Below are 22,717 nucleotides of genomic sequence, written 5' to 3'. Positions count from 1 at the left end.
ATTATCAAAAAAGATATTTCTGTATATAGAAAGAAAGTTTAATCAGATTATATTTTTTAATTTTCAGGCCTCACAATTAGGCCAGTTGCTTTAACTAGGATAAAATATAGTAGCTCCAATGCTGGTGTTCAAGACTGATAAGTAAATAAAAGCAAACTAAAAGATAATTAACTTCCTTTGGTTTGATAGAAGCAGAAAAATGCAAGTAAAAATGAGGGATTCCAAGCACAAAAAAGCATGTAAGCCTTGTGGATTAGAGATCTTCCTTCTCCAGTTGGTTCATCTTACACAACCATCTTTTTTTTTTTTTTTTTAAAGATTTATTTATTTATTTATTCGACAGAGAGAGAGAGATCACAAGTAGGCAGAGAGGCAGTCAGAGAGAGAGAGAGGAGGAAGCAGGCTCCCCGCCAAGGAGAGAGCCCGATGTGGGGCTCGATCCCAGAATCCTGGGATCATGACCTGAGCCGAAGGCAGAGGCTTTAACCCTCTGAGCCACCCAGGCGCCCCTTACACAACCATCTTGCTAGTTTGAAGTAGAAGTGAAGCTGACGGAAGGACTGATGCAAAATTTCTGCACCATTTTTTAAATGACTACACTTAGGACAGCCGAAATTATCTTCAATCCTCTGTCTCGGTCTCACTCTGACATACTATCAGTTTGGTCTTAATACTGTGGAATTAGAATGCTCTCATTCAACTTACAGGCTGGCAAACATTTTCTGTGAAGGGCCAAATAGTAAATATTTTAGGTTTTGTGGGTCAAGAGGCTAAACTGAGGCACTTACATAAAAAGGAAAACTCCAAAAAAAAAAAAAAAGAAAACTCCAGTAATTTTTTAATTGATGAAATTAAAAATATAATAATAGTTTGTTGTAATACGTATCTACTACTGAGAAAGAATAGAATTCTGGGGCACCTGGGTGGCTCAGTGGGTTAAGCCTCTGCCTTCGGCTCAGGTCATGATCCCAGAGTCCTGGGATCGAGCCCCACATCGGGCTCTCTGCTCAGCAGGGAGCCTGCTTCTCTCTTCCTATCTGCCTGCCTCTCTGCCTACTTGTGATTTCTCTCTCTGTCAAATAAAAAATTAAATAATTAAAAAAAAAAAAAAGAATAGAATTCTCTTTTGGGGTGATAATACTTGACTTAATTGGAATTCGGTTAGCGTTCTCTATCATCAAAATCAATTACAAATGTTCATCTGTCAATGCTGTGTTAACAGGAATTTATGTATTTCATTTTTTAAAAAGTCCTTTTCACACAGAGATAAGTACTGCCAAATACTGATATTAATCTGCAAGTATATCATTTTAATTGAGCATATTCATTGCTTGAAAGGCATTTATAGAATTTTATTACATTCTTCTGATATTTTGCCTTTTAACATGTCATTACATTGTAGATTAATCACTCCCAATTGAAGGTTAGGTGGGAGCTCCTTAATTGCAGAGTTAAACGGATTCTGAAATATGAAAATTTCCTTTGCATCCGGGTCTGAAAAACACTGATTAAAATGTAGTTTGAGTTTGGAAAATATAGCTGCTTCAGATTGGTGTCGGAATGAAGATCCTAGTTCCTCTTTTAACTTCTGACAGCAATGAAAGTATATAAAATACATTAATTTGACGTTATTTGTGATTCAAATAATGTTAGTTATTGTCAAATTGACTTTCCTACAGTGAAATTTTAACATATAGGCACGATTTTTCCTTATAATTCTAGGTTAAATTAATATTAGCAAGTCTAGAGCAAAAGCTAATTTCTAAAGCCATTTAGTGTTCAACAGCAGTGGTTGAAGGCAGTACTGCATCTAGAAAAATCTTGGCCCTGAGCTCAAAAACAATTACAAGAAAGCTTTGCTGCTGCTAAACTATCAAATTACTGTGTGGTAGGCAAGTCTATTTCTGACAATGATTCACAGAAGCGATGACAGTTAAGTCCCTGAGAGTGAATGAAGTTCGCTACTGATACTGTTACTGATCAGCAACATGATAGATTCAAACCTTCTCTGCAATGTATCTGCTGATGAATACAAGAACTACAGGCTTTAAAAATCTTACATTTTCACAATCTCTGAAATTTGTCCAACTAAGTCTTCTTCCATATGCATTTTTACCACCATCATTTGTAACATCTTAGCAGACTCCCCTTCAGGTTGTACTGAATTAGCATTTTTATAACTTCTTTAAAAATAACTTATAACTTCTTTAAAAATAGTTTCTCCTATGCAGATGATTCAAACTCTTAAAAACTGCACCGTCACCTTGAATAAACAACTCAGTAACATCTATCTAGTATCAAGAGTCCAGGGGAAATACTCGAAATTTGCCTGGACTTTTAACTGACTATTGATGTTGCTCCTAGAGTCCTCAACTCTTCAGGCAACTGTTTTTCTCATGGAGGCTAATCATCTTAAACAAGTTTATTTTTTCTGGACATGTTTCTTCGGCTATGACAATCAAACACGAAATTAGTTAACTCATCATTGGTAAATGGCTTTCCCTGCATGGGCTATGAATAAGCCACTCAGAAACTTACTTTAACTGCAGCCTTATTTTTATTCTGTGATTTTTATGAAGAAATTCTGCTGTGATGAGATATTCCACTTTACATTTTCTAAATTTTCTGATCATTGTTTTTACTGAGTTGGTATGGTGAGTGCTTATTTGGTAATGTCAACTGTACTCTTTTAGCAGAGCTATGGTATCACCGCATAATAAATACAGCGCTTGCCATCTAATTCAATAACAAAAAAAACCGCACACTCCACTGTACCTTAGAAGCATGACTTTCGAAGATCACTTTTTTCCTTTTCGTTTTGACACAATGGGTATGCAATGGTAACAAAATAAAATGTTGCAGTATGGAGACAGGCTTTGTACTCAGATGCTGAGGAGTTTTAACTGCATTACTGGGATTTACAGTGCACTGGGCAGCAGTGTGATGTGATGAGAGCACCACATCTGGTTTCTGTTGCAACTACTAAATCCTGCTGTCATAACGTGAAAGCAGTCATGGACAACAGATACCAAGAAGTGTGGCTGGGTCCAATAAAACTTTATGTATGGGTAATGGATACTAAATTTGAATTTGGTATTATTTTCATATGTCCCAAAACATTATTATCCTTTTGATTTTTTTCAACCTCTTTAAAATGTAAAAGCCATGCTTAGCAGGTAGGTCATATATAAAACAGGTGGTGCCTCACAGGATACCTATCTCACACTGAACTCATTTTACTACGAAAGGCAATCTAGGATAGAAATTTGACTCTATGCAGACAGTGGAGTGTCACTGCCACACTCAACTTCAGTTTCTCATCTCTAAAATGAAGATAATATTAGTACTCACCTCAAAGTTTTCTCTGAGGATAAACTGGGTGAATACGTAAATCATTTAAAACCGTGCCCAGCATATATAAGCTATTAGTATTGTTTACTGAGTAGAACTCAATTAATTGTAAGTGGATTTTAATTCCTATTAGTGACTCTGTATGATTTAAAACTCCCACTGGAGGTCTGCGGCAAGCAGCCTACCTGGATGAGTATTACAGATGTCCTCCAAATAAGACAATTCCACAATATATCACCACCAATGTTTCTGTTGTACGTCCCATAGTCCTACTAGCAATTTCATTTCTGAGTATTTCAAATGGCTAAGTAACCCTCCTTTTTTAAGGTGCTAGCTGCAACCCCACCATAAGAATAATTTTAGAACAGACCATCTCTATTCAAAATTAGAATATCTGGATAAGTGAGCAAGCAGGAGCAAAATGAAAATTTTAAGAAGCGGTATTTTTGACAACAGCAATTTTATATCAGAAGTTCATAAATAAATCATTCTACATAAGTGATTGGATTCATTAACTAAAAGGCTTTGAATGAGACTCAGTATAGACACACATTTATTACTCTAAAACAGATCCTATTTAAATATCTAAAAGTGGGGTGCCTGGGTGGCTCAGTGGGTTAAAGCCTCTGCCTTTGGCTCAGGTCATGATCCCAGGGTCCTGGGATAGAGCCCCGCATCAGGCGCCCTGCTCAGCGGGGAGCCTGCTTCCCTTCCTCTCTCTCTGCCTGCTTGTGATTTCTGTCTGTCAAATAAACAAATAAAATCTTTAAAAAAATAAAATAAAATAAAAAATAAAAAAATAAATAGCTAAAAGCCACAAAAATTGATTAAATTTATTCACTTAAAAAAAAAAAAAGACTTATTTATTTTTACAGAGAGAGAGTGAGCGAGCAAGGGGAGGGGCAGAAGAGGAGGGACAGGAAGGGAAAATCTCCAGCACACTCCACGCTGAGCACACAGTCTGATGTGGGGCTGGATCCCACAACCTTGAGATCATGACCTGAGCGGAAACCAAGAGTCAGATGCTTAACTGACTGGCCCACCCAGGTGCATCTTATTATTTCATAAACACAAGTGTGTCACCACCTCCCCCCACCAGTTAAGCTTCTGCCTTTGGCTCAGGTCATGATCTTGGGGTCCTGGGATCATTGAACCCTGCCTCAGGCTCTTGGCTCACTCAGCAGGGAGTCTGCTTCTCCTTCTCCCTCTGTGCTGGGGCACATGCACATGCACTCTCTCTCTCAGTAAAGAAAATGTTAAAAACAAAACAAAACAAAAACCTAAGGACTCAGGAGACTGAGGGCCTTTTCTTTTGGATTGGAGTCTCAATTTTAAATGTTCCTTCATACCCCACATTATGAAGGATATACATCTGTATACACAATAAAATATGGTATCTCCGATTTTACTCTTGTTTTTTCCCTAATTCTTTTTGTTTGTTAGCTGTAGGGGAAAAAAATCAAAATGTATTCATTAGAAGAAACTTTGGGAAATATAGAAAAGTCAAGTACCCAAAATAGTGATTTCAATTAAAACCATAATAACTACTCAGATAGACAGATTGGCTGTCTCAATTTTAAATGTTCCTTCATACCCCACATTATGAAGGATATACATCTGTATACACAATAAAATATGGTATCTCTGATTTTACTCTTGTTTTTTCCCTAATTCTTTTTGTTTGTTAGCTATAGGGGAAAAAAATCAAAATGTATTCATTAGAAGAAACTTTGGGAAATATATAAAAGCCAAGTACCCAAAACAGTGATTTCAATTAAAACCATAATAACTACTCACCTACAACGAGGCCACATTCTGGACAGATCATATCACCAGCTCTGTAATCCTCCACTAAAATCGCATCTGGATGGTTTGGACATGTGACTCTTGGAAGAGCATCCAAGCTAAATGGAAAAAAAAAATTATATTCTCCCAACCAACATGTAACAAAGTAATCTTTTGTGGGCAGGGGAAGGAGGGATAAAGGAAAATTTTGAACACTTTCTCAATACTATACATGTATAATACACTTAAGCTAAATCTTCAAAGTAAACATCCCAGTTAGGTAACTTTTAATTCCAGCTAGTAATTAACACAGATAGATTCCATTAGAATTCTTTTTTCTAAGAACAGTTAATGGTTGGCAGACATGGAAGGCTTTCAAAACCTAAATGGAAAGTAAGTCTTTTTTCTCTTAACAGGCAGGCTACTAGGATCTTTAAAAATCTTAATTAGCAGAGGAAAGACTGGCTACCATAACTTGTGACATTTATATATAATCATCCGGTTTGTGTGACTTATCACTTATTTCCCCTGTCAAAGAATGAATTTCAAGTCTTTTTTTTTTTCCCTACTTGCTGGATATTTTAGTAATAGATTTAGAATAGTGCACTGAACTTAACAAGTGGACAGAGGAGGGTGACAGATGTGCCTCTGCTGAACTTAAGACCTGAGGATTTCATTTAGTCCAAAAAATGAGTTTGCTACCATTCAAGAAATGGTTTCAAAGCTACTTTTTAATCTATTTGTGATAATACTAATGTGTTCAAATTCTATTTTGAAAATGAAGCAGTTTGGGGAAGACGCATCAATCTTAAATGACATAAAAGAATCAGTTTTTTTGTTTTTTGTTTTTAATTTGACAGAGAGAGATCACAAGTAGGCAGAGAGGCAAGCAGAGAGAGAGGGGGAAGCAGGCTCCCCACTGAGCAGAGCCCGATGCAGGGCTCGATCCCAGGACCCTGACATCATGACCTGAGCTGAAGGCAGAGGCTTAACCCACTGAGCCACCCAGGCACCCAAAGAATCAGTTTTAACAAGCAACAAGAGGGGTGCTTGGCTGGCTCAGTGAGGAGAGCATCTGACTCTTGATCTCAGGGTTGTGAGTTCAAGCCCCACACTGGAAAATGCCTATGCCCACACTGGGCATAGAGCTTATTTAAAAAAATAATAATAATAAATTAAAAATAAAATAAAAAGCAAAAAAGACATTTTACATAGATTTAGTAATTATTTCTCTCACAATCGTTAAGTGTTTGATATCATGGAAAATAAGTCCTCTTTAAAAGTTCAGCTGAAATACTACAACACAGGTTATATTATGGTTATCACAAATACACATCTAGGGGCACCTGTGAGGCTCAGTCGGTTAAGCCCCTGCCTCCGGCTCAGGTCATGATCCCAGGGTCCTGGGATGGAGGCCCACATTGGGTTCTCCGCTCCGTGGGGAACCTGCTTCCTCCCTTCTCTCTCTGCCTGCCTCTCTGCCTACTTGTGATCTCTGTCAAATAAATAAATAAAATCTTAAAAAAATAAAAAAAATTTTAAAAAGTTCAGTTGAAATACTAAAACACAGGTTATGTTATGGTCATCACGAATATACACCTAGGGGCGCCTGTGTGGCTCAGTCGGTTAAGCTTCTGCCTTCAACTCAGGTCATAATCTCAGGGTCTTGGATCCTCTCCCTCTCCTCCTGCCCCTAGGGGCTCCTGCTCTCATTCTTTCTCTCTCTTGCACATGTGCTAACAAATAAATAAAATTTTTGAAAAAACAAAAACAAAACACCCCACAAATATACATTTAAAAGACATCATTAACCATTCTTACAGTAAGTAAGCAGGTATTTGTGGTTTTTGGGTAAAATTTCAAATGTCAGCAAATATAATTCAGTGTTAATTCTCAACATAGCTGATTCCCACTGAAAACTAATATTCTACAACCCCAAAATGTATATATTCAAGTTAACCAAAACATGTCTTGGATCTTTTCATTAGGAAAATGGGGGAATAGAGGTTTGTTTTATAGTCACACTTACTCCATAAATTCCTATTACGGAAATATTTTAATAAAGTATGATAAAGTCAGTATAAATTATGAAAAATTGTTGAAATAAAGGAAAATCTTTGCAGAATAATAGTAATTACAGATAGGCAGCCATATGGCACACAGCATACAAGGATACGGACTAATTTATTTTGCATTATTAAAAAAGTAGAAATCTTGTGTATGTACATAAATGATATATAAACATCTCAATACTCAAAGTAAAAAGAGTAAGTTAGGGATTTTTTTTTTAAGATTTTATTTATTTATTTGACAGAGAGAGAGAAAGTGTGACGGAGAGGAAGTGAGAATCTGAAGCAGACTCTACACAGAGCACAGAGCCCTGATGCAGGGCCCGATCCCACAAGGAAGATCATGATCTGAGCCAAAACCAAGAGTCAGATGCTTAACCAACTGAACAATCCAGGCGCCCCTAGGGATTTTATACAAAACTGGAAAAAAAATGAATTATACTTACACGCAGTAACAAAGATGACTCTCAAAATGCTGATCAAAAGAAACTAGACACAGAGGAAAACACAGGCCATCTATAGAAACTTTAAAGTGGGCAAAACAAATCTACAGTGTTAGAAGTTGGGAGGTGGTTATCTTTGGAAAAGGGGTAATGGCTGAGGTCACGAGGAGGCTTCCAGGGTGCTAGCAATATTTAATTTCTTGACCTGGGTGGTAGCTATGTGTATGTGCTCATTTTGTAACTGAACTGTGCACTTAAAAGGTGTGTGAAAACTTCATGAAAAAGATAAAAAGGCAGCAAACAGTGTTTACAACAGACTTTGGGGGAAGGAGAGAGGTTAGCACTGTTTGTTAAACATGCCTGTTAAATCATAGAATCATTAGGAAAACAAAAAAAACTGGTTATAATGGCTGCTTTGGGGGAGAATTAGATGGCTGAGAGCTAGAGAAGAAACTGCTTTCACTTTTCTTCTTTTTGCAATATTTATATGTGTTACCTATCCAAAATAAAATGAATCACATAGTCAACTTTAATCAGAAAACCCACAAGAATAATACAAAAGAGGAACCACAGAGTAGGGTGGTGGGGAAGTAAGGGAGAGAAATGAAAGGGAAAGAAGAAACAACCACCAATGACATTAAAAACAATTTAGAGTCCCCAAGGAGCCAGATAAACCCAAATCTCACTTTACAGCTATTACTTATTGGGTGCCTACTGTGTATCCAGTGCTACATATATATCAATCTTCAAAGCAACCCTACAAAATAAGGGTTATTTCCCTACTAAGCTCAGAGAATAATTAGCCTGAAATCACAGAATAGTGGTGGAGTTTAGCTTTGAACTCACAACATTTGGCTTCCCTCTGTGAAAACACAGGCAGTTTCATAACCTAATAACTGCATCTTACTCAGGGGAAAAAAAGCTAAAGGCAGAAATACCAAAATTTACCTTTACCTTTGTTCTCACTGGTAGAAAAACTCTAGATGGACAACTGCAATGACACATCTATTTAAGACCTGGATGTGTCCGGAAAAAATTTATTTCCAAGATTATTTTTTAACAAAGAAAATAAAGGCACACAAAGGAAAGTGTATTCTCTTGGTAAAGAATCTATCACATGAACTTACTATATTTAACTGCTGCAAATTTTTCTAACAAACACAATTTCCTGTCCTATTATGTGGAAAAGTTGTGCCCAAATATGACATTTACCTTTCAGATCTACTGCCATGAGAGAATGTAAAGTCGTATATAGGTGTCTTTGGGAAGCTGAAGTTTTCCACTTACCTACGAGGAAGCCTTTCCCAATGGAGCCACACCCAGACAGAATGATTGAGCATTCAATCATAGAATTACAATCAGTAAACAAGAGTGTCATTGGCTTTAAGAGTTGTTTCCAAGTTGTTTTAGCCAACACTGCCTCCCCTGACACTTTTTTTTTTTTTTTAAATAAAGTACAGTAACATAAAGCAGTAAGTCTTAGGAGTTACCACAAAAGAGCCTGGACTTCTCCAGTTTGCTGTTTTGTGATAACAGCTTTCATTGGGAACTCAATTCCACAGATGATAATAAGTTCAGAAAAATTATGTCAAAGGTACCTCTCAGAAGCTATAGAACTAAGTTGATACTTTTAATACATTCTGAGTTAACTACAGGCCAACTGTGTGATAACAGGAAATAGATAAGAGATTCTACACTTCGTTCTAACACTAACCTTGGAAAAGTCAACACTGCCATGACTCAGTTTACACTGATGCAAAAATACTAATATCTACCTCATAGTAGTAATGAGAGATATAATTAGGGTCTACAAGCATTTTTCAGATCACAGGATTAAAGGCTGCCTCTAAGGGCACTGCATGCATTTCCTGTAGATAGGAGTACTTCACATTTTTAAAATATTTTAGAGTGACTTCCCAGCATATGTAAGTAATTTTCTGCAGGCAAAATTTTCTTCAGGAATATGCAGAAGACGTTTGTAAAATAAATAAATAAACCTCTTAGAAGGGAACTTATCAACTCTTCGGAAATGCCCTAGCTTCCATTTCAGAAGGCCTCCGGGACGGTAATCAGTTTCCATCAGGCTGACGTCCCTAACTTTCTAGCTGTCAGATCAATAAGGGCCTGGAACTAACCCTTTCCCGCTCTTTGGAAAGGATCGTGGGCTGGTTGAGCCACAGCTGGAAAAACAAGCGTAGAAAAAAATTAACAAGAAAAAACACGGTTAAAATATCCCCAAAAGACGCGAAACCAGGGGCTGGGGACACAGGGGCCCCCGCAGGGTGATGCCTGGGCGAGAAAACAAGCCACGACATTGGAATGGTAACGCCGACGGCTCGGTACCCCCTGCGACACCCCTGACAGCCCTGCCGTCTGGAAGTGTCTTTGTCCGGGTCGGCCAGCCAGTCAGCCGCCTCTCCCTGCACCTCCGGAGCGCTTTGCCCGACGCGGCAGCCCCGGTGGCCGCCTAACAACTCTGCCACTCTCCGCCCGCCCCTTGGCTAGCCCGGCTCGGCCAGACGTACTAACCGGCTGGTAGACGCCATCTTCACGGCCACTGCGGTCCCAGCTAGAAGCCACAACAGACGCACCGAGAACAGGAAGAGATTGTGGCGACGAGACGCTCCAAGACGGGCTTTTATAGGCGATCCGCCCACGCAGTCGTAATAGGGCGCGGCTACGGGTCGGGAGAAAGGCCAAGAAAGGGAGATTCTATACGCCACGTGCTTTGCGTTTTCTTATTTTCCTATTCCGTCTCTGTGATTTGCTGTGTTGGTGAGCGAATCAACAAAACTACTTAGGAGAATTCTCAAGGTAACTCTACAAATAAGCTACGCCAGAGATACCCTCAACTAGACGGAGCCGAAATACAAAGACAACCCGGCCTTCGTAGGGGGGGCAAAGCCCGCATTCCCGAGAGTTTACTACTCTCCCACCGCCCAGCCTGGAGTCAACGCCAGTTTGAGCGCAGTCCTTACTTGCCCAGAGGGGCGATTCCGCTTAAGGAATTTGGAATAAAGAGAGAAATTCACTTAGGTCAGCCAGAACAGGTGTCAATGCTGACTCTGTCAACAGCTAGCAAGCTGTTTCTTCTTAGGCACGTTCTCCTTTCGGTGCAAGGGGTAATAGTATCTGCTTTGCATACACTTTTAGAATTGGCAGGAGATGAAACAAAACCTTGGGAGAGCACTCTGCACCCCTGAGGCCCCGAGATGTGGGCCCTATCCTAATTTTTTTTTTTCATGGCCTTTGCAAATTTGATAGCCGAAGTACAGAAAACTTAGTACAATGTTTGAAACCTCAAAAGGGGGGCGCCTTGGGTGGCTCAGTAGGTTAAAGCCTCAGGTCATGATCCCAGCGTCCTGATCGAGCCCGCATCGAGCCCGCATCGGGCTCTCTGCTCGGCAAGAAGCCTACTTCCTCCTCTCTCTCTGCCTGCCTCTCTGTCTACTTGTGATTTCTGCCAAATAAATAAATAAAATCTTAAAAAAAAAAAGAAACCTCAAAAGGACCCTAGATTTATTAATTAGCCAAACTAACGTCAGAATAATAATAATAATAATACCACCACCAAGGATCTGCTGAAAATAAACCAACCTTGACCCTGTGGGAATCAGAGGAAAGAGGGTGCTCCAGGTTTCTATGGGGATGAAGACTTAGAATATAGTGGCTGCTTTGTTCACTTGGGCTTGGGACTTAAATGCCACTGAGCCCTCATTGTTTTCTTGAAAGGTGGGAAAGCCTCTCTTCCTCAGAAAGAACAAGGGGTGTAAGAAGCAGAAGTTTAGGAAGTGAAATCCAGCTTGAGATGGGAGAGCTTTTTCTTTTCTTTTTTCTCTTCTTCTCTTTTCTTTTCTTTTTTCTTTTTCCAGTCTTCCAATCTGGTATTCTGTAATTTAAAAACTTGACTACTTGACTGCACTTTGGCTGGTGGGGGGGTAGGAGGTGGGTTTCTCCCTTAACATCTGGAAAAGTTTCAAAAATGCCAGCTCATTTCAGCTGTGCCAAATGCAACCAGAAAAGGGCTTGGGGATGCTCCACCCCATTGGGGCAGGAAGTTTTTGTAGATAGAGCACTTTGGCTTGGGAGAAAAAGGGGGAGAGGAGGAGGAGGGCAACTAGATACCTCAGGAAGATCAAGAATAAGGACTTACCACCTAATGGTTTATGGTAGGGATTCAGAAATGTTTGCCGAAGAAAGAAATCAGAGAAGTTGAAACCCCAGAGGAAAAGAAGCTGGGCAACCTGTTAAATTACTTCTGCCCCCACCTGGAGGGTCTCTTATCTGTCATAACCTGGCTGGAATTTCTTTTATATTAAAATAGAAACACTTTAGGTAGGCCATTCTTTTTCTTTTGTTTGTACAGCATTGGCAATTTATATAGCATTTTCATCAACATTTATCCCATTTAATCTTTACATCTGATGTGAAGATTAAAAAACACAACACAAATACACATGCACACAGAGTTGGGGTTTTATCACGTAGGAATCAATGACCCAGACTAGCATTTACCAAAACTTCTGGTTTGTCAGTATCATCATTTCTATTAACTTAAATATGTGAATGCATTGAGTAAGCTAATTCATTTGAGTCAATTATTTAAATTAGTTCATCTTTTTTAACTTAAATATTTATTTTAAAAGTTCACATTGCTACTGTAAAATCAAAATTGATGTGCTAGTTATGTTCTTCTAAAGTACAGAATGCTTTACCATACCTAATAAGTGATTTTTTACAAGTTTGTGATCCATCTAGATATATACTTTTTTAATTTGAGATACTACATACTACAGAATTCACCTGTTTAGAAGTCCAAGACTTTCAGTAATTTAAAGGTTTTCTTTAAAGACTTGATTTTATTTTTTTATTATGTTCAGTTAGCCGTTGTATAGCACATCATTAGTTTTTGATGTAGTGTTCAATGATTCATTAGTTACATATAACACCCAGTGCTCATCACAACATAAGATTTTATTTTTAAGTAATTTCTACACACAGTGTGGAGCTTGAAGCTATAACCCGGAGATCACATGTTCTACTGACTGAGCCAGCCTGGCACCCCTTTAGTAGTTTCATCAAGTTGTGCATACATCCTTAATCCAGTTTTAGCATATTTCCGTCATCTTGTTAAGAGCACTCATGCCCAGGGGCGCTGGATGGTTCAGTTAAGCGTCTGTCTGCTTTCAGTTCAGGTCATGATCCCAAGGTCCTGGGATCGAGCCCCGCCATCACGTTCCCTGCTCGGTAGGGAGCCTGCTTCTCCCTCTCCTCCCTGCTCATGCTCTCTCTCTCTTGCTATGTCTGTCTCTCTCTCAAAAGATAAATAAAATCTTAAAAAAAAAAAAAAAAGAGGACTCGTGCCCATGGACAGTTAATGTGAATTTGACTTCCAGCCCCAGGAATCACTTTTCTGGACTTTTCATGTAAATGGAGTCATATTACATGTCTCTTGTGTCTGGCTTCTTTTACTTGGTGTAATGCGGTGGAGGTTCATTAAATCTATCTTGTGGCCTCACTTTTGTAAACATTGATATTTAAGTGTCTGTTATGGTAACATTGGAGAAAATAACATTTTCCTAACCTAAGCAAGGTTTGACAAATATTTGTTTGGGAATTATATGACATATTCTGCTAGGCTTGGAAGACTGAAGGATTCAGTGAAATGTATGGCCAGATCTGACTTGGACTCTTGGAAATGGGATAAAATGCCTAGATAAGCTTATTAGATAAGCTTCATGTGCCTTGTGCCTAATGTGATTATGTATTACTTCTAGAAATGTGAGAGTTTCTTAAATTTTCCAAAATTTTTATTATGTATGAAGATGTTTGAACACACTAAAAATTAGAGGGTATAATGTGACAAATCTTCATTTATCTCTCTTCCTGATTAAACAATTATCCAGTACTTGCCACATTTGTATCATGTATCCTTTCTTCCTCTATGTCTCCCCTGGTTAAAGCACTTTATTTTATTTTATTATTTTATTTTATTTGTTTTTAAGTAGGCTCCACGCCCAATATCAGGCTTTAACTTGTGACCCGAGATCAAGAGTTGGGCACTCCACTGACTGAGCCAGCCAGGAGCCCCTAAAGCATTTTATAACAAATCCCATCTACCACCCTGACTCATACCTATTTTAGTGTGTCTGTCTAAAAAATAGGGACTTGTAAACCTTTTTAAATATAACATTATAATACTTCCTATATTACCCATGATACCTTTACACACTGAGTTTTTCGTTGGTGATTGCCTTGGGTCTGCTCTGCAGTGTTTGGTTTCACCAGGCTGAACAGTAAGACCTTGCTCAAAGTGGCGGGGAGCCAGAGAGGGACATGGAGGGCCCCTCATGGACCTGCAAGAACTGAGGTCCTTATGCAGCAGGCCATCTGTTAGGTACCTCACATTCCGCTTGTGTTCTCTCGTTCTTGGTTATCACATCAGGCAAGATATTATTATTCTCCTTCTAAAGGCTTAGAGAGGTTGAGGAGGTAAACCGCCCAGAGTCGCATGATAAGTTAATGGTGGAGGTAGAATTCAAAACAAGAAACGCCAGACTCCAAACTTTTCCCTCTTCTCTGTGAGCCTTTTACTTTACATTACTGTGTAATGGACACTGTATTCTGGGGCCCCAAGTACTGTGCCCTGGGAAATATAGATTATATTTGTAGAAGCATTCAATAGCATTTTGACTTTTTAATAAAGACATAAAGTTTTCTTTTTTTAAAGATTTTATTTATTTATTTGACAGAGAAAGAGATCACAAGTAGGCAGAGAGGCAGGCAGAGAGAGAGGGGGAAGCAGGCTCCCCACCAAGCAGAGAACACGATGCGGGGCTTGATCCCAGGACCCTGAGATCAATATCTGAGCCAAAGGCAGAGGCCCAACCCACTGAGCCACCCAGGAGCCCCAACGACATAAAGTTTTCTTTAAATTCAGATAGAAGTAGTAATAAAAATAAATAATCACGAAATTAATAATAGCAACATATGCTCCTAGAGTGCTTGATATGTGCCAGGTGCTATTGTTAAGGCTTTGCATGTATTAACTCATTTAATCTTTCCACCAACGCTATGTGCTGGATACTATTCTTGTCCCCATTTAACAGAGAGGGAAATTGAGGCACGGGATGGTTAAGAATAGCCTGAAATCACACAGCTACTAAATGGCAGAGCTGGAATTTGAACCCTGGCAACCTGGCATCAGAGTCCATGAGGTATCCCTCCTATTAGAAACTCAGTGTACAGAAATTCAATTTACAGACTTTAAGATCAGGGAATGGATTCAGCAAGCAGTGTACCTGCAGCAATCATGTGGGTTTGATTTTATGGGACTGCTGTGCTCTAAAATATTCTGATCAGCTGTCTGCATAAGGATACTTGTGTTTGTCAGATTGTGTGCTGCCTACACTGAACTGTGCCTGGCTCATCGCCCATTGCTAAAAGTACTTGCATATGTGATCCTGAATTTAACTTTTCCATTTGTTTGTTGATTTATGTGACATCTTTTATTCGCCAGTATTGGCAGCTAGCTTGTCTTTCCACTTGAGAATAAAGCTAGCTTTCCACTGAGAAAAGCCAGTAGCTTCTCCACATGCTAAGAAGTGGAATTTAGGCTTAAAACATTAATAATATATAAATAGAAAATATTAACTCTCAGTTATCTCCTTACAGGATCAGGAAGGAAGAGTGCTAGAAATTAATTCACTTTTTAATTCAATGTTCAGTGAGTAGTCGTTTACTTTTAAACTTCTAAATTACTCTGATAAGGGGCACCTGGGTGGCTCACTCAGTTGAGTAGTTCTGCCTTCGGCTCAGGTCGTGATCCCAGGGTCCTAGAATCGAGTCCCGCATCAGGCTCCCTGCTCAGTGGGGAGCCTGCTTCTCCCTCTCCCTCTGCCTGCTGCTCCTCCTGCTTGTGTTTGCTCTCTCTCTATCAAATAAATAAATAAAATCTTTAAAAAAATAAATTACTCTGATAAAAGCAAAATGAAACAAAACTCTAAGAGGTTCATATTAATAGCCTAATGACTATTTAAATTAATATTTTTCCAAAAAGATATCATTTGGCATTAAGCATGTGACATCAAAAGTTATGCTGCACTGTTTAGTGCTGTTTTATTCTGTCTTAAAACTAATATTCCTCCCCCCCCAAAAAACTAGTATTTCTCCCAAATACCAACTGTCTCATTTATAATAAAAAATATGGGGAAATTGAGTGATATATGAGGTTATAATTTCCTAAAAATGTTTTAAAGCACATTTACTGGATTGTAGGTAAGATTCACCTCTACATTTCTCTTAGTGGTTTTCGAGTGCCCTGATGAACTACTGGGGTAAAATGAGAACATGAAACATGTTCATGTTCATGTGACATGTTACTTCACACTTTCTTCAAGACTAAATTTTAACATTAGATATTTACTGTTTGCATGAAAATCACATGCTAAAAACCTTATTGTGGAGAATACCTATTTTCAAATAATCTCATGTGATCTGAACATTAAATAAAAACTCTGGAAGTATTAGTTATAAAGGATGACCATGTGACAAGAATATAAAATTGTTCCTCTCTTTACTGTCATGCATCTCACTACTATAAATTGATACAACCTTTGAGAAAGCAATTTGGCATTACTCCAAGAATGATGTAGACATGAGCCAGTAAGCCCACTTCTGAGAACCAGAGTAAGGAAATCATCTAAACTATGGGACACTCTGTTCATGAAGATGTCCACTGCAATGTTATTTATAATAATATAGGATTGGAAGCCAGATAAATGTGACAAACAGGAATACCGTAGCTCTGGTAGTAATACTACAAAACAGGAAGCGATCTTCCCTTTGAAATAGGGGAACAATATACAGAAGGTCCCTTAAGCCTTAGTACAATTTAAGGGGTAAAACCAATGCATGCACTAAGGATCTGTTCTAAGCAATTCTTGACCCATTCTGTTATTTTGGGTGCTTGAAAGGAAGCTGCAGTGAGCTCACTGAGGGCTGAGGCATCATAATTTTCCTCCAACCTTTGTGACTAATCTTTTGCACACAGAGGACACCCAATAAATGTTGGCTCGTGTGACTTATTGGTTGAATGAATGAAATAATATATTTAAAATATCACTATTCAGACTGTTCTTCACAATAATTAGACCAAATTAGTGAGGTTTACCAAGAGTATTCCCATTTATGGCTTTTCCTTTTTCTTTTTTTGCTTCCTTCATGCTTTCTCCCTTCCACAAAACTGTCCTTTAAACCATCTCATTCTAGCTATTTTCTGACCTTTCCCACCTAGTATTTTACTCCTTCACATTAATGAGATGAAAGGACCCTGCCCCACACTTGCGAAGTAAAACATTTGCCACCCACTGTTCTACCACTGATCTTAGTCAAGATGGATAGTCTGCTCAGTGCTTCATGTTCACACATCACAAGAGTCCTTGCTCTCATTACTGGTATTATTAGCATGTGAGTACTAACAGCGTACTTACTGCTAAACCAGGTCTCTTATTGACTGACAGTAAGTAACAATTCCCAAATAGAGCTTAATAGAGGTGATATTTGGTATACGATTGGTTGTAAAGAATACTTTTCCTGGGGTGGCTTTTTTCAAGTTAAAGAAAAGCCAAAGTAAGTTTGAATGTAGCTTTTTAATTAAAACTACAAAAGTCACAATGGGTTAGCCATTTTCCATGGTTTTAATGACTTTATTCTATGGCATTGCATCAAGATGCAGCATAAAACCTGGATAACAAGCCCATGTTGCTTTCATCTGTTCTGAACACTCCGACCAACTTTGTAGACTCTCATCAAATGTTCGCTTCTAGCAGGTCTGTGGATTATCACTTTCCTCTTTCAGGCCTGTTAAACTCTTGTCGTACTCTTACATTAGTGTAGATTTTGCCAATGAGGGAATGTTTGTATCTTTCTGCTTTCTTTTCTGTTATGTGGAAGTTGATGTTTAAAAAAAAAAAAAGATGCCCCAAGAACCCAAGATCACGAGTCTGATTTTACAATAGAAATCCTGAGACTCTTCCACCAGACTAAATGGTCACTCATCTCTACATCTAAAATACCTAGACATGTTTGATTTTTTCAAAATATTCATAAAATTGTTCCAGGATAACATATTAGCTACACTTCAATGAGAATTAAAGTTAAGTTAATGAGAATTTAGGTATGGTTTGCTTTCAAACTACTATATGACACTGTGATAAAAATCATACTTTTAAGTACTTTTATTTAGAACTCGAAAGTATTTGGATCTACTAATGGAAATAGTAAATCCTGAGTATGAAATAAGAAGAGAGGAAGATTATGTGACTTATTAAGATCAATTGTAAAGTACTGTAGGCAACTACTCCCATTTCCTGAACAAAAGGTGATGCCTAAAAACAGCAAAGGAGGGGCACCATACCACACTGGTGGTCAGTCCCTCAGATTTCCCAAACTCCCTCGCAACTCAGGACTTTGGCCAAAAGATGACACTGTTTCCAGCTCAGTTGACACTGCCATATTGCTTTTGCATAAGCACTGAGCCTGTTTAAAATATTAAACAAATTTTTAATTTGGAGATATTAAAAGCACTTAAAATTCTGAGCACAAGAAAAACTGTGTTAAAATTTTTATATATTCCAATATCTAATTTGCACATTCAGAGTCATGTAAATGTGCCCATATTGTACCTGGGCCTATTAATCTACTCTTGTGTTTTTATTTTATTTGTACACACAGATCATATTCAGTAGTCTGTTAGTTATATTTCAAGTGGCAGAAATGAAAAGCATTCTTTCATTAGATACCATAATTTATTTAACTATACCACCAATAATGGAGGAATTGGATATTTCCAGGTTTTTTGTATTATGAACAATGTTGTCATGAACATTCTTGTTCATATTTATGAGTGAATGTTTAAAAAGCATAAAATACCTACTCTTCTGAAGCCATTTCAAAAAATAGAAATGGAGGGAAAACTTCCAAGCCCATTCTACGAGGCCAGCATTACCTTGATTCCAAAACCAGACAAAGACCCCACTAAAAAAGGAGAATTATAAGCAAATATCCCTAATGAACATGGATGCAAATATTTTCAACAAGATACTAGCAAATAGAACCCAATAGTACATTAAAAGGACCAATCAGGGGCACCTGGGTGGCTCAGTGAGTTAAAGCCTTTGCCTTCGGCTCAGGTCATGGTCTCAGGGTCCTGGGATCGAGCCCCACATCATCGGGCTCTCTGCTCAGCGGGGAGCCTGCTCCCTCCTCTCTCTCTGCCTGCCTCTCCGACTACTTGTGATTTCTGTCTATCAAATAAATAAATAAAATCTTTTTTAAAAAAAAGGACCATTCACCATGATCAAGTGGGATTTATTCCTGGGCTTTGGGGGTGGTTCAGTATTTGCAAAATAATCAACATGATATATCACATTAATAAAAGAAAGGATAAGAACCATATGATCCTCTCAATAGATGCAGAAAAAGCATTTGACAAAATACAGCATCCTTTCTTGATAAAAGCCCTCAAAAAGTAGGGATAGGAGGAACATACCTTAATATCATAAAGGCCACGTATGAAAGACCCACAGCTGGTATCATCCTCAATGGGGAAAAAACTGAGAGCTTTTCCCCTAAGGTCAGGAGCACTAAGGGATGTCCACTCTCACCACTGCTGTTCAAAATAATACTGGAAGTCCCAGCCTCAGTAATCAGACAACATGAGGAAATAAAAGGCATCCGAATCAGCAAGGAAGACTTCAAACTTTCACTCTTCATACATGATATGATTGTACATAGAAAACACTAAAGACATAGATAGATAGATAGATAGATAGATATAACTATATCTATATCTCACCATGAAACTTACAATATGTTTCTCTTATTTAACTTATCATCTAAAAATCTATATCCTCCCCTAATATACATTCCATGAGGCCCTCCAGCACCTAAAGCAGAGTCTGGCATATAGTAGGCACTCAACAAAAATTCGAATTTCTGAAAATGGAATTCGGCCCTCAGAACACCACTGGTCCTTTGTTGTTATTTTGTCTTTAACCACTGGCTCTCTCCTTGGTCCATGTCCTTCATTTAGGAATGATTTCTTGAAGACCAAAGATTGTTTCTTTTTTTTTCCTAAAGATTTTATTTATTTATTTGACAGACATAGATCACAAGTAGGCAGAAAGGCAGGCAGAGAGAGAGGAGGTTGCAGGCTCCCTGCCGAGCAGAGAGCTCAATGCGGAGCTTGATCCCAGAACCCTGGGATCATGACCGGAGCAGAAGGCAGAGGCTTTAACCCATTGAGCCATCCAGGCGCTCCCCAAAGATTGTTTCTAAAACAGCAGATATGACTAGCTTGTCTCAGAGTCTTCTTCCTGGCTTCTGAATCCTCTGTGCTGAGGAATCCAGCTAATTAATAACGGACTCTGCCTGATCTCTGGAACCCCAGTCCCAAGAGATAGAACTCAAAGCTACAATTGGCTCTGGCCCCAAGATAATTAGTGGTCTGCAAACATTTTAAAGTCAGGTAGTGCATATATACACATGCAAATACACACACACACACACACACACACACACAAGCTTGAAATTACATCTACCTCCCTTTTGCCTGGCAAATATTTCTAATCAGGGTCTGCTTTTCTGTCTAAAATGATATTGAAAGGATAGCTCCATGCTGCTCTCCAAGCATGGGAAAATAAAAATTTAAATCAGTGCAATATTTCTGGAAGGCAATTTCACAACACCTATTAAAATGTTTTGAGCATGCCTTTTGATGTCCTGATTCTATCACTAGTATTTATGCTCTTTTTTTTCTGTTAATATTCCTTAAATTGAAATTCAAGTCAGTTAACATACAGTATAGTATTGGTTTCAGGAATAGGATTTAGTGATTCATCACCTACATGAAACACCCAGTGCTCATCCCAACAAGTGCCCTCCTTAATGCCCATCACCCTTTTAGCCATCCTCCCCACCTCCCCCACTCCCAGCAACCCTCAGTTTGTTCTCTTAGCTATAGTCTCTTATGGTTTGCCTCCTTCTCTGTTTTTATCTTATTTTATTTTATTTGAGAGAGAGAGAGAGCGTACAAGCAGGGGAGGGGGAAAGGCAGAGGGAGAGGGAAAAGCAGGCTCCCCACCCAATGTGGGGCTCAATCTCAGGACACTGACCTGAAACGAAGGCAGACTCTTAACTGACAGAGCCACACAGGCACCCCAGTTTTTATCTTAATTAATTTCCCTTCCCTTCTCCTATGTTCATCTGTTTTGTTTTTTTAATTCCACATATGAGTGAAATCATGTATTTGTCTTTCTCTGACTGACTTTTTCACTTAATATCATACCCTCTAGTTCCATCCATGTTGTTGCAAATGGCAAGATTTCATTCTTTTTATGACTGAGTAATATTCCATTGTATATATGTATACCACATCTTCTTTGCCCATTCATCAGTTGATGGACATTCCAGCTCTTTCCATAATTTGGCTATTGTTGATAGTTTTGCTATAAACACTGGGCTGCAAGGGCCCTTTCGAATCAACACTTCTGTATCTTTAGGATAAATACCTAGTAGTGCAATTGCCGGGTCATAGGGTAGCTCTATTTTTAGTATCTTGAGGAACCTCCATACTGTTTTCCAGAGTGGCTGCACCAGCCTGCATTCCCACCAGCAGGGTAGGAGGGTTCCCTTTTCTCCGCATCCTCGCCAGCATTCTGACAGGCAGGAGGTGGTATCTCATTGTGGTTTTGATTTGTATTTCCCTGATGATGAGTGGTATCAAGCATTTTGTCATGTGTCTGTTGATCATCTGTATGTCTTCTTTGGAGAAATGTCTGTTCATGTCTTCTGCTCATCCCCTGACTGGGTTATTTGTTTTTTTGGGTGTTGAGGTTGATAAGTTTTTATAGATTTTGGATACTAGCCCTCTTATCTGATTAAAAAAAAAAAAAAAGCCAACCAACATTTTCAAGTATCTAGAAAACTGAACAGTTTTCATGAGTTTTGTACTCTTTCACACATCTATGGGTCAACAGAACACTCCAAGAATAATTATAAAAGTGATGTTAAAATAAGGCAACTCAGAAATTCACACACAAAATGGAGTCGTTGTGTTAGAAGATACAGCTCTATGGTTTCAGCTAAAGTATGATATTTATACTTTTAATGGCTAATTAATGAGAAGGATAAAAGAGTTTGTGAAAATAATGCTTCAGACAGGATAACCATGCTCACTGAGAAAACGATTAAATTATTCATCTTTTAAACCATGAGACTTTGCTACAATGGAAAGTTTTACATATTATAAGAAAAAAAATGTTGTATCTAAATGTAAAGGAAAGTAGTAGCTGTGTAATATGATGAAGTTAATATTGATTAGAAAATCCAATTATTTCTACAGTTTATTCTGTTATATCCCAAGATGGCTGTTTGTCAGCAGGTGAACTTCCTATTTAATTGGCATGATTGAGTAATTAGATGTATTCTCAGAGCAGCAATAAAATGAAATTCTCATGTCTCAAGAACATGGTTGAGGTTTTTGTTTTGTTTTGTTTCACCCTTGGGTTTATCCAGCTGAGACTGAGGAGACTCCTTGCTTTATTTGGGAATAATTTTTGATTTAAATATTTGGTAATTATGTAGTTATATAATTGTTTTCATGATAAGAATGGGAAAAATTCACAAATTTGACAAAGATTGGTGATTATTTGCCTTTCTCCCATACTAAATCCTTCAGGCCCTCACCGTCTTTTCCTGTAGGAGCAGGAACCTTCTGATCGGCATCTCTTTCTGTCTAAAGGAATTTTCATCATGTCAGTTTACCTTCCAGAAGAAAAATTTGATATTTGTAGATAAGAGAAAACCCTGCTATAGTAACTTAAAACAAATAGAGGCTTATTTGTTTCATGCATTAAAAAGTCTGGGGGTAGGTACCATGGCTCCAAGTTGCTTCCAGGGTCCCATTCTCTTCCCACCTTTCTGCTCTGCTATCCTTGTGATGTAGGCATTCTCTCTCATGCCAACTGCTGCATGAATACAGTCTGGCTGCAGTATCTCTAGACCTTA

The 22,717-nt window shown here is 38.4% G+C and overlaps 1 protein-coding gene across 1 annotated transcript in view; it reads right to left on the bottom strand.

Annotated features, from left to right (window-relative positions):
* Positions 1-10,259, bottom strand: part of GTF2B (general transcription factor IIB) — a 32,742-nt gene extending 22,483 nt beyond the window's left edge. The window contains exons 1-2 of the mRNA XM_080803078.1: positions 10,178-10,259; positions 5,149-5,255 (exon numbers count right to left, since the gene is read on the bottom strand). Of these exons, the coding sequence (XP_080659204.1) occupies positions 5,149-5,255; positions 10,178-10,194 (124 nt within the window). The 5' untranslated portion in view covers positions 10,195-10,259. The remainder of the gene's footprint in view (positions 1-5,148; positions 5,256-10,177) is intronic.
* Between the last annotated feature and the right edge of the window lie 12,458 nt (positions 10,260-22,717).

The sequence above is a fragment of the Martes martes genome (genome assembly GCF_963455335.1).
Source record: "Martes martes genome assembly, chromosome: 4".
Classification (NCBI taxonomy): Eukaryota; Metazoa; Chordata; class Mammalia; order Carnivora; family Mustelidae; genus Martes; species Martes martes.
This window is presented reverse-complemented; position numbering and strand designations above follow the sequence as displayed.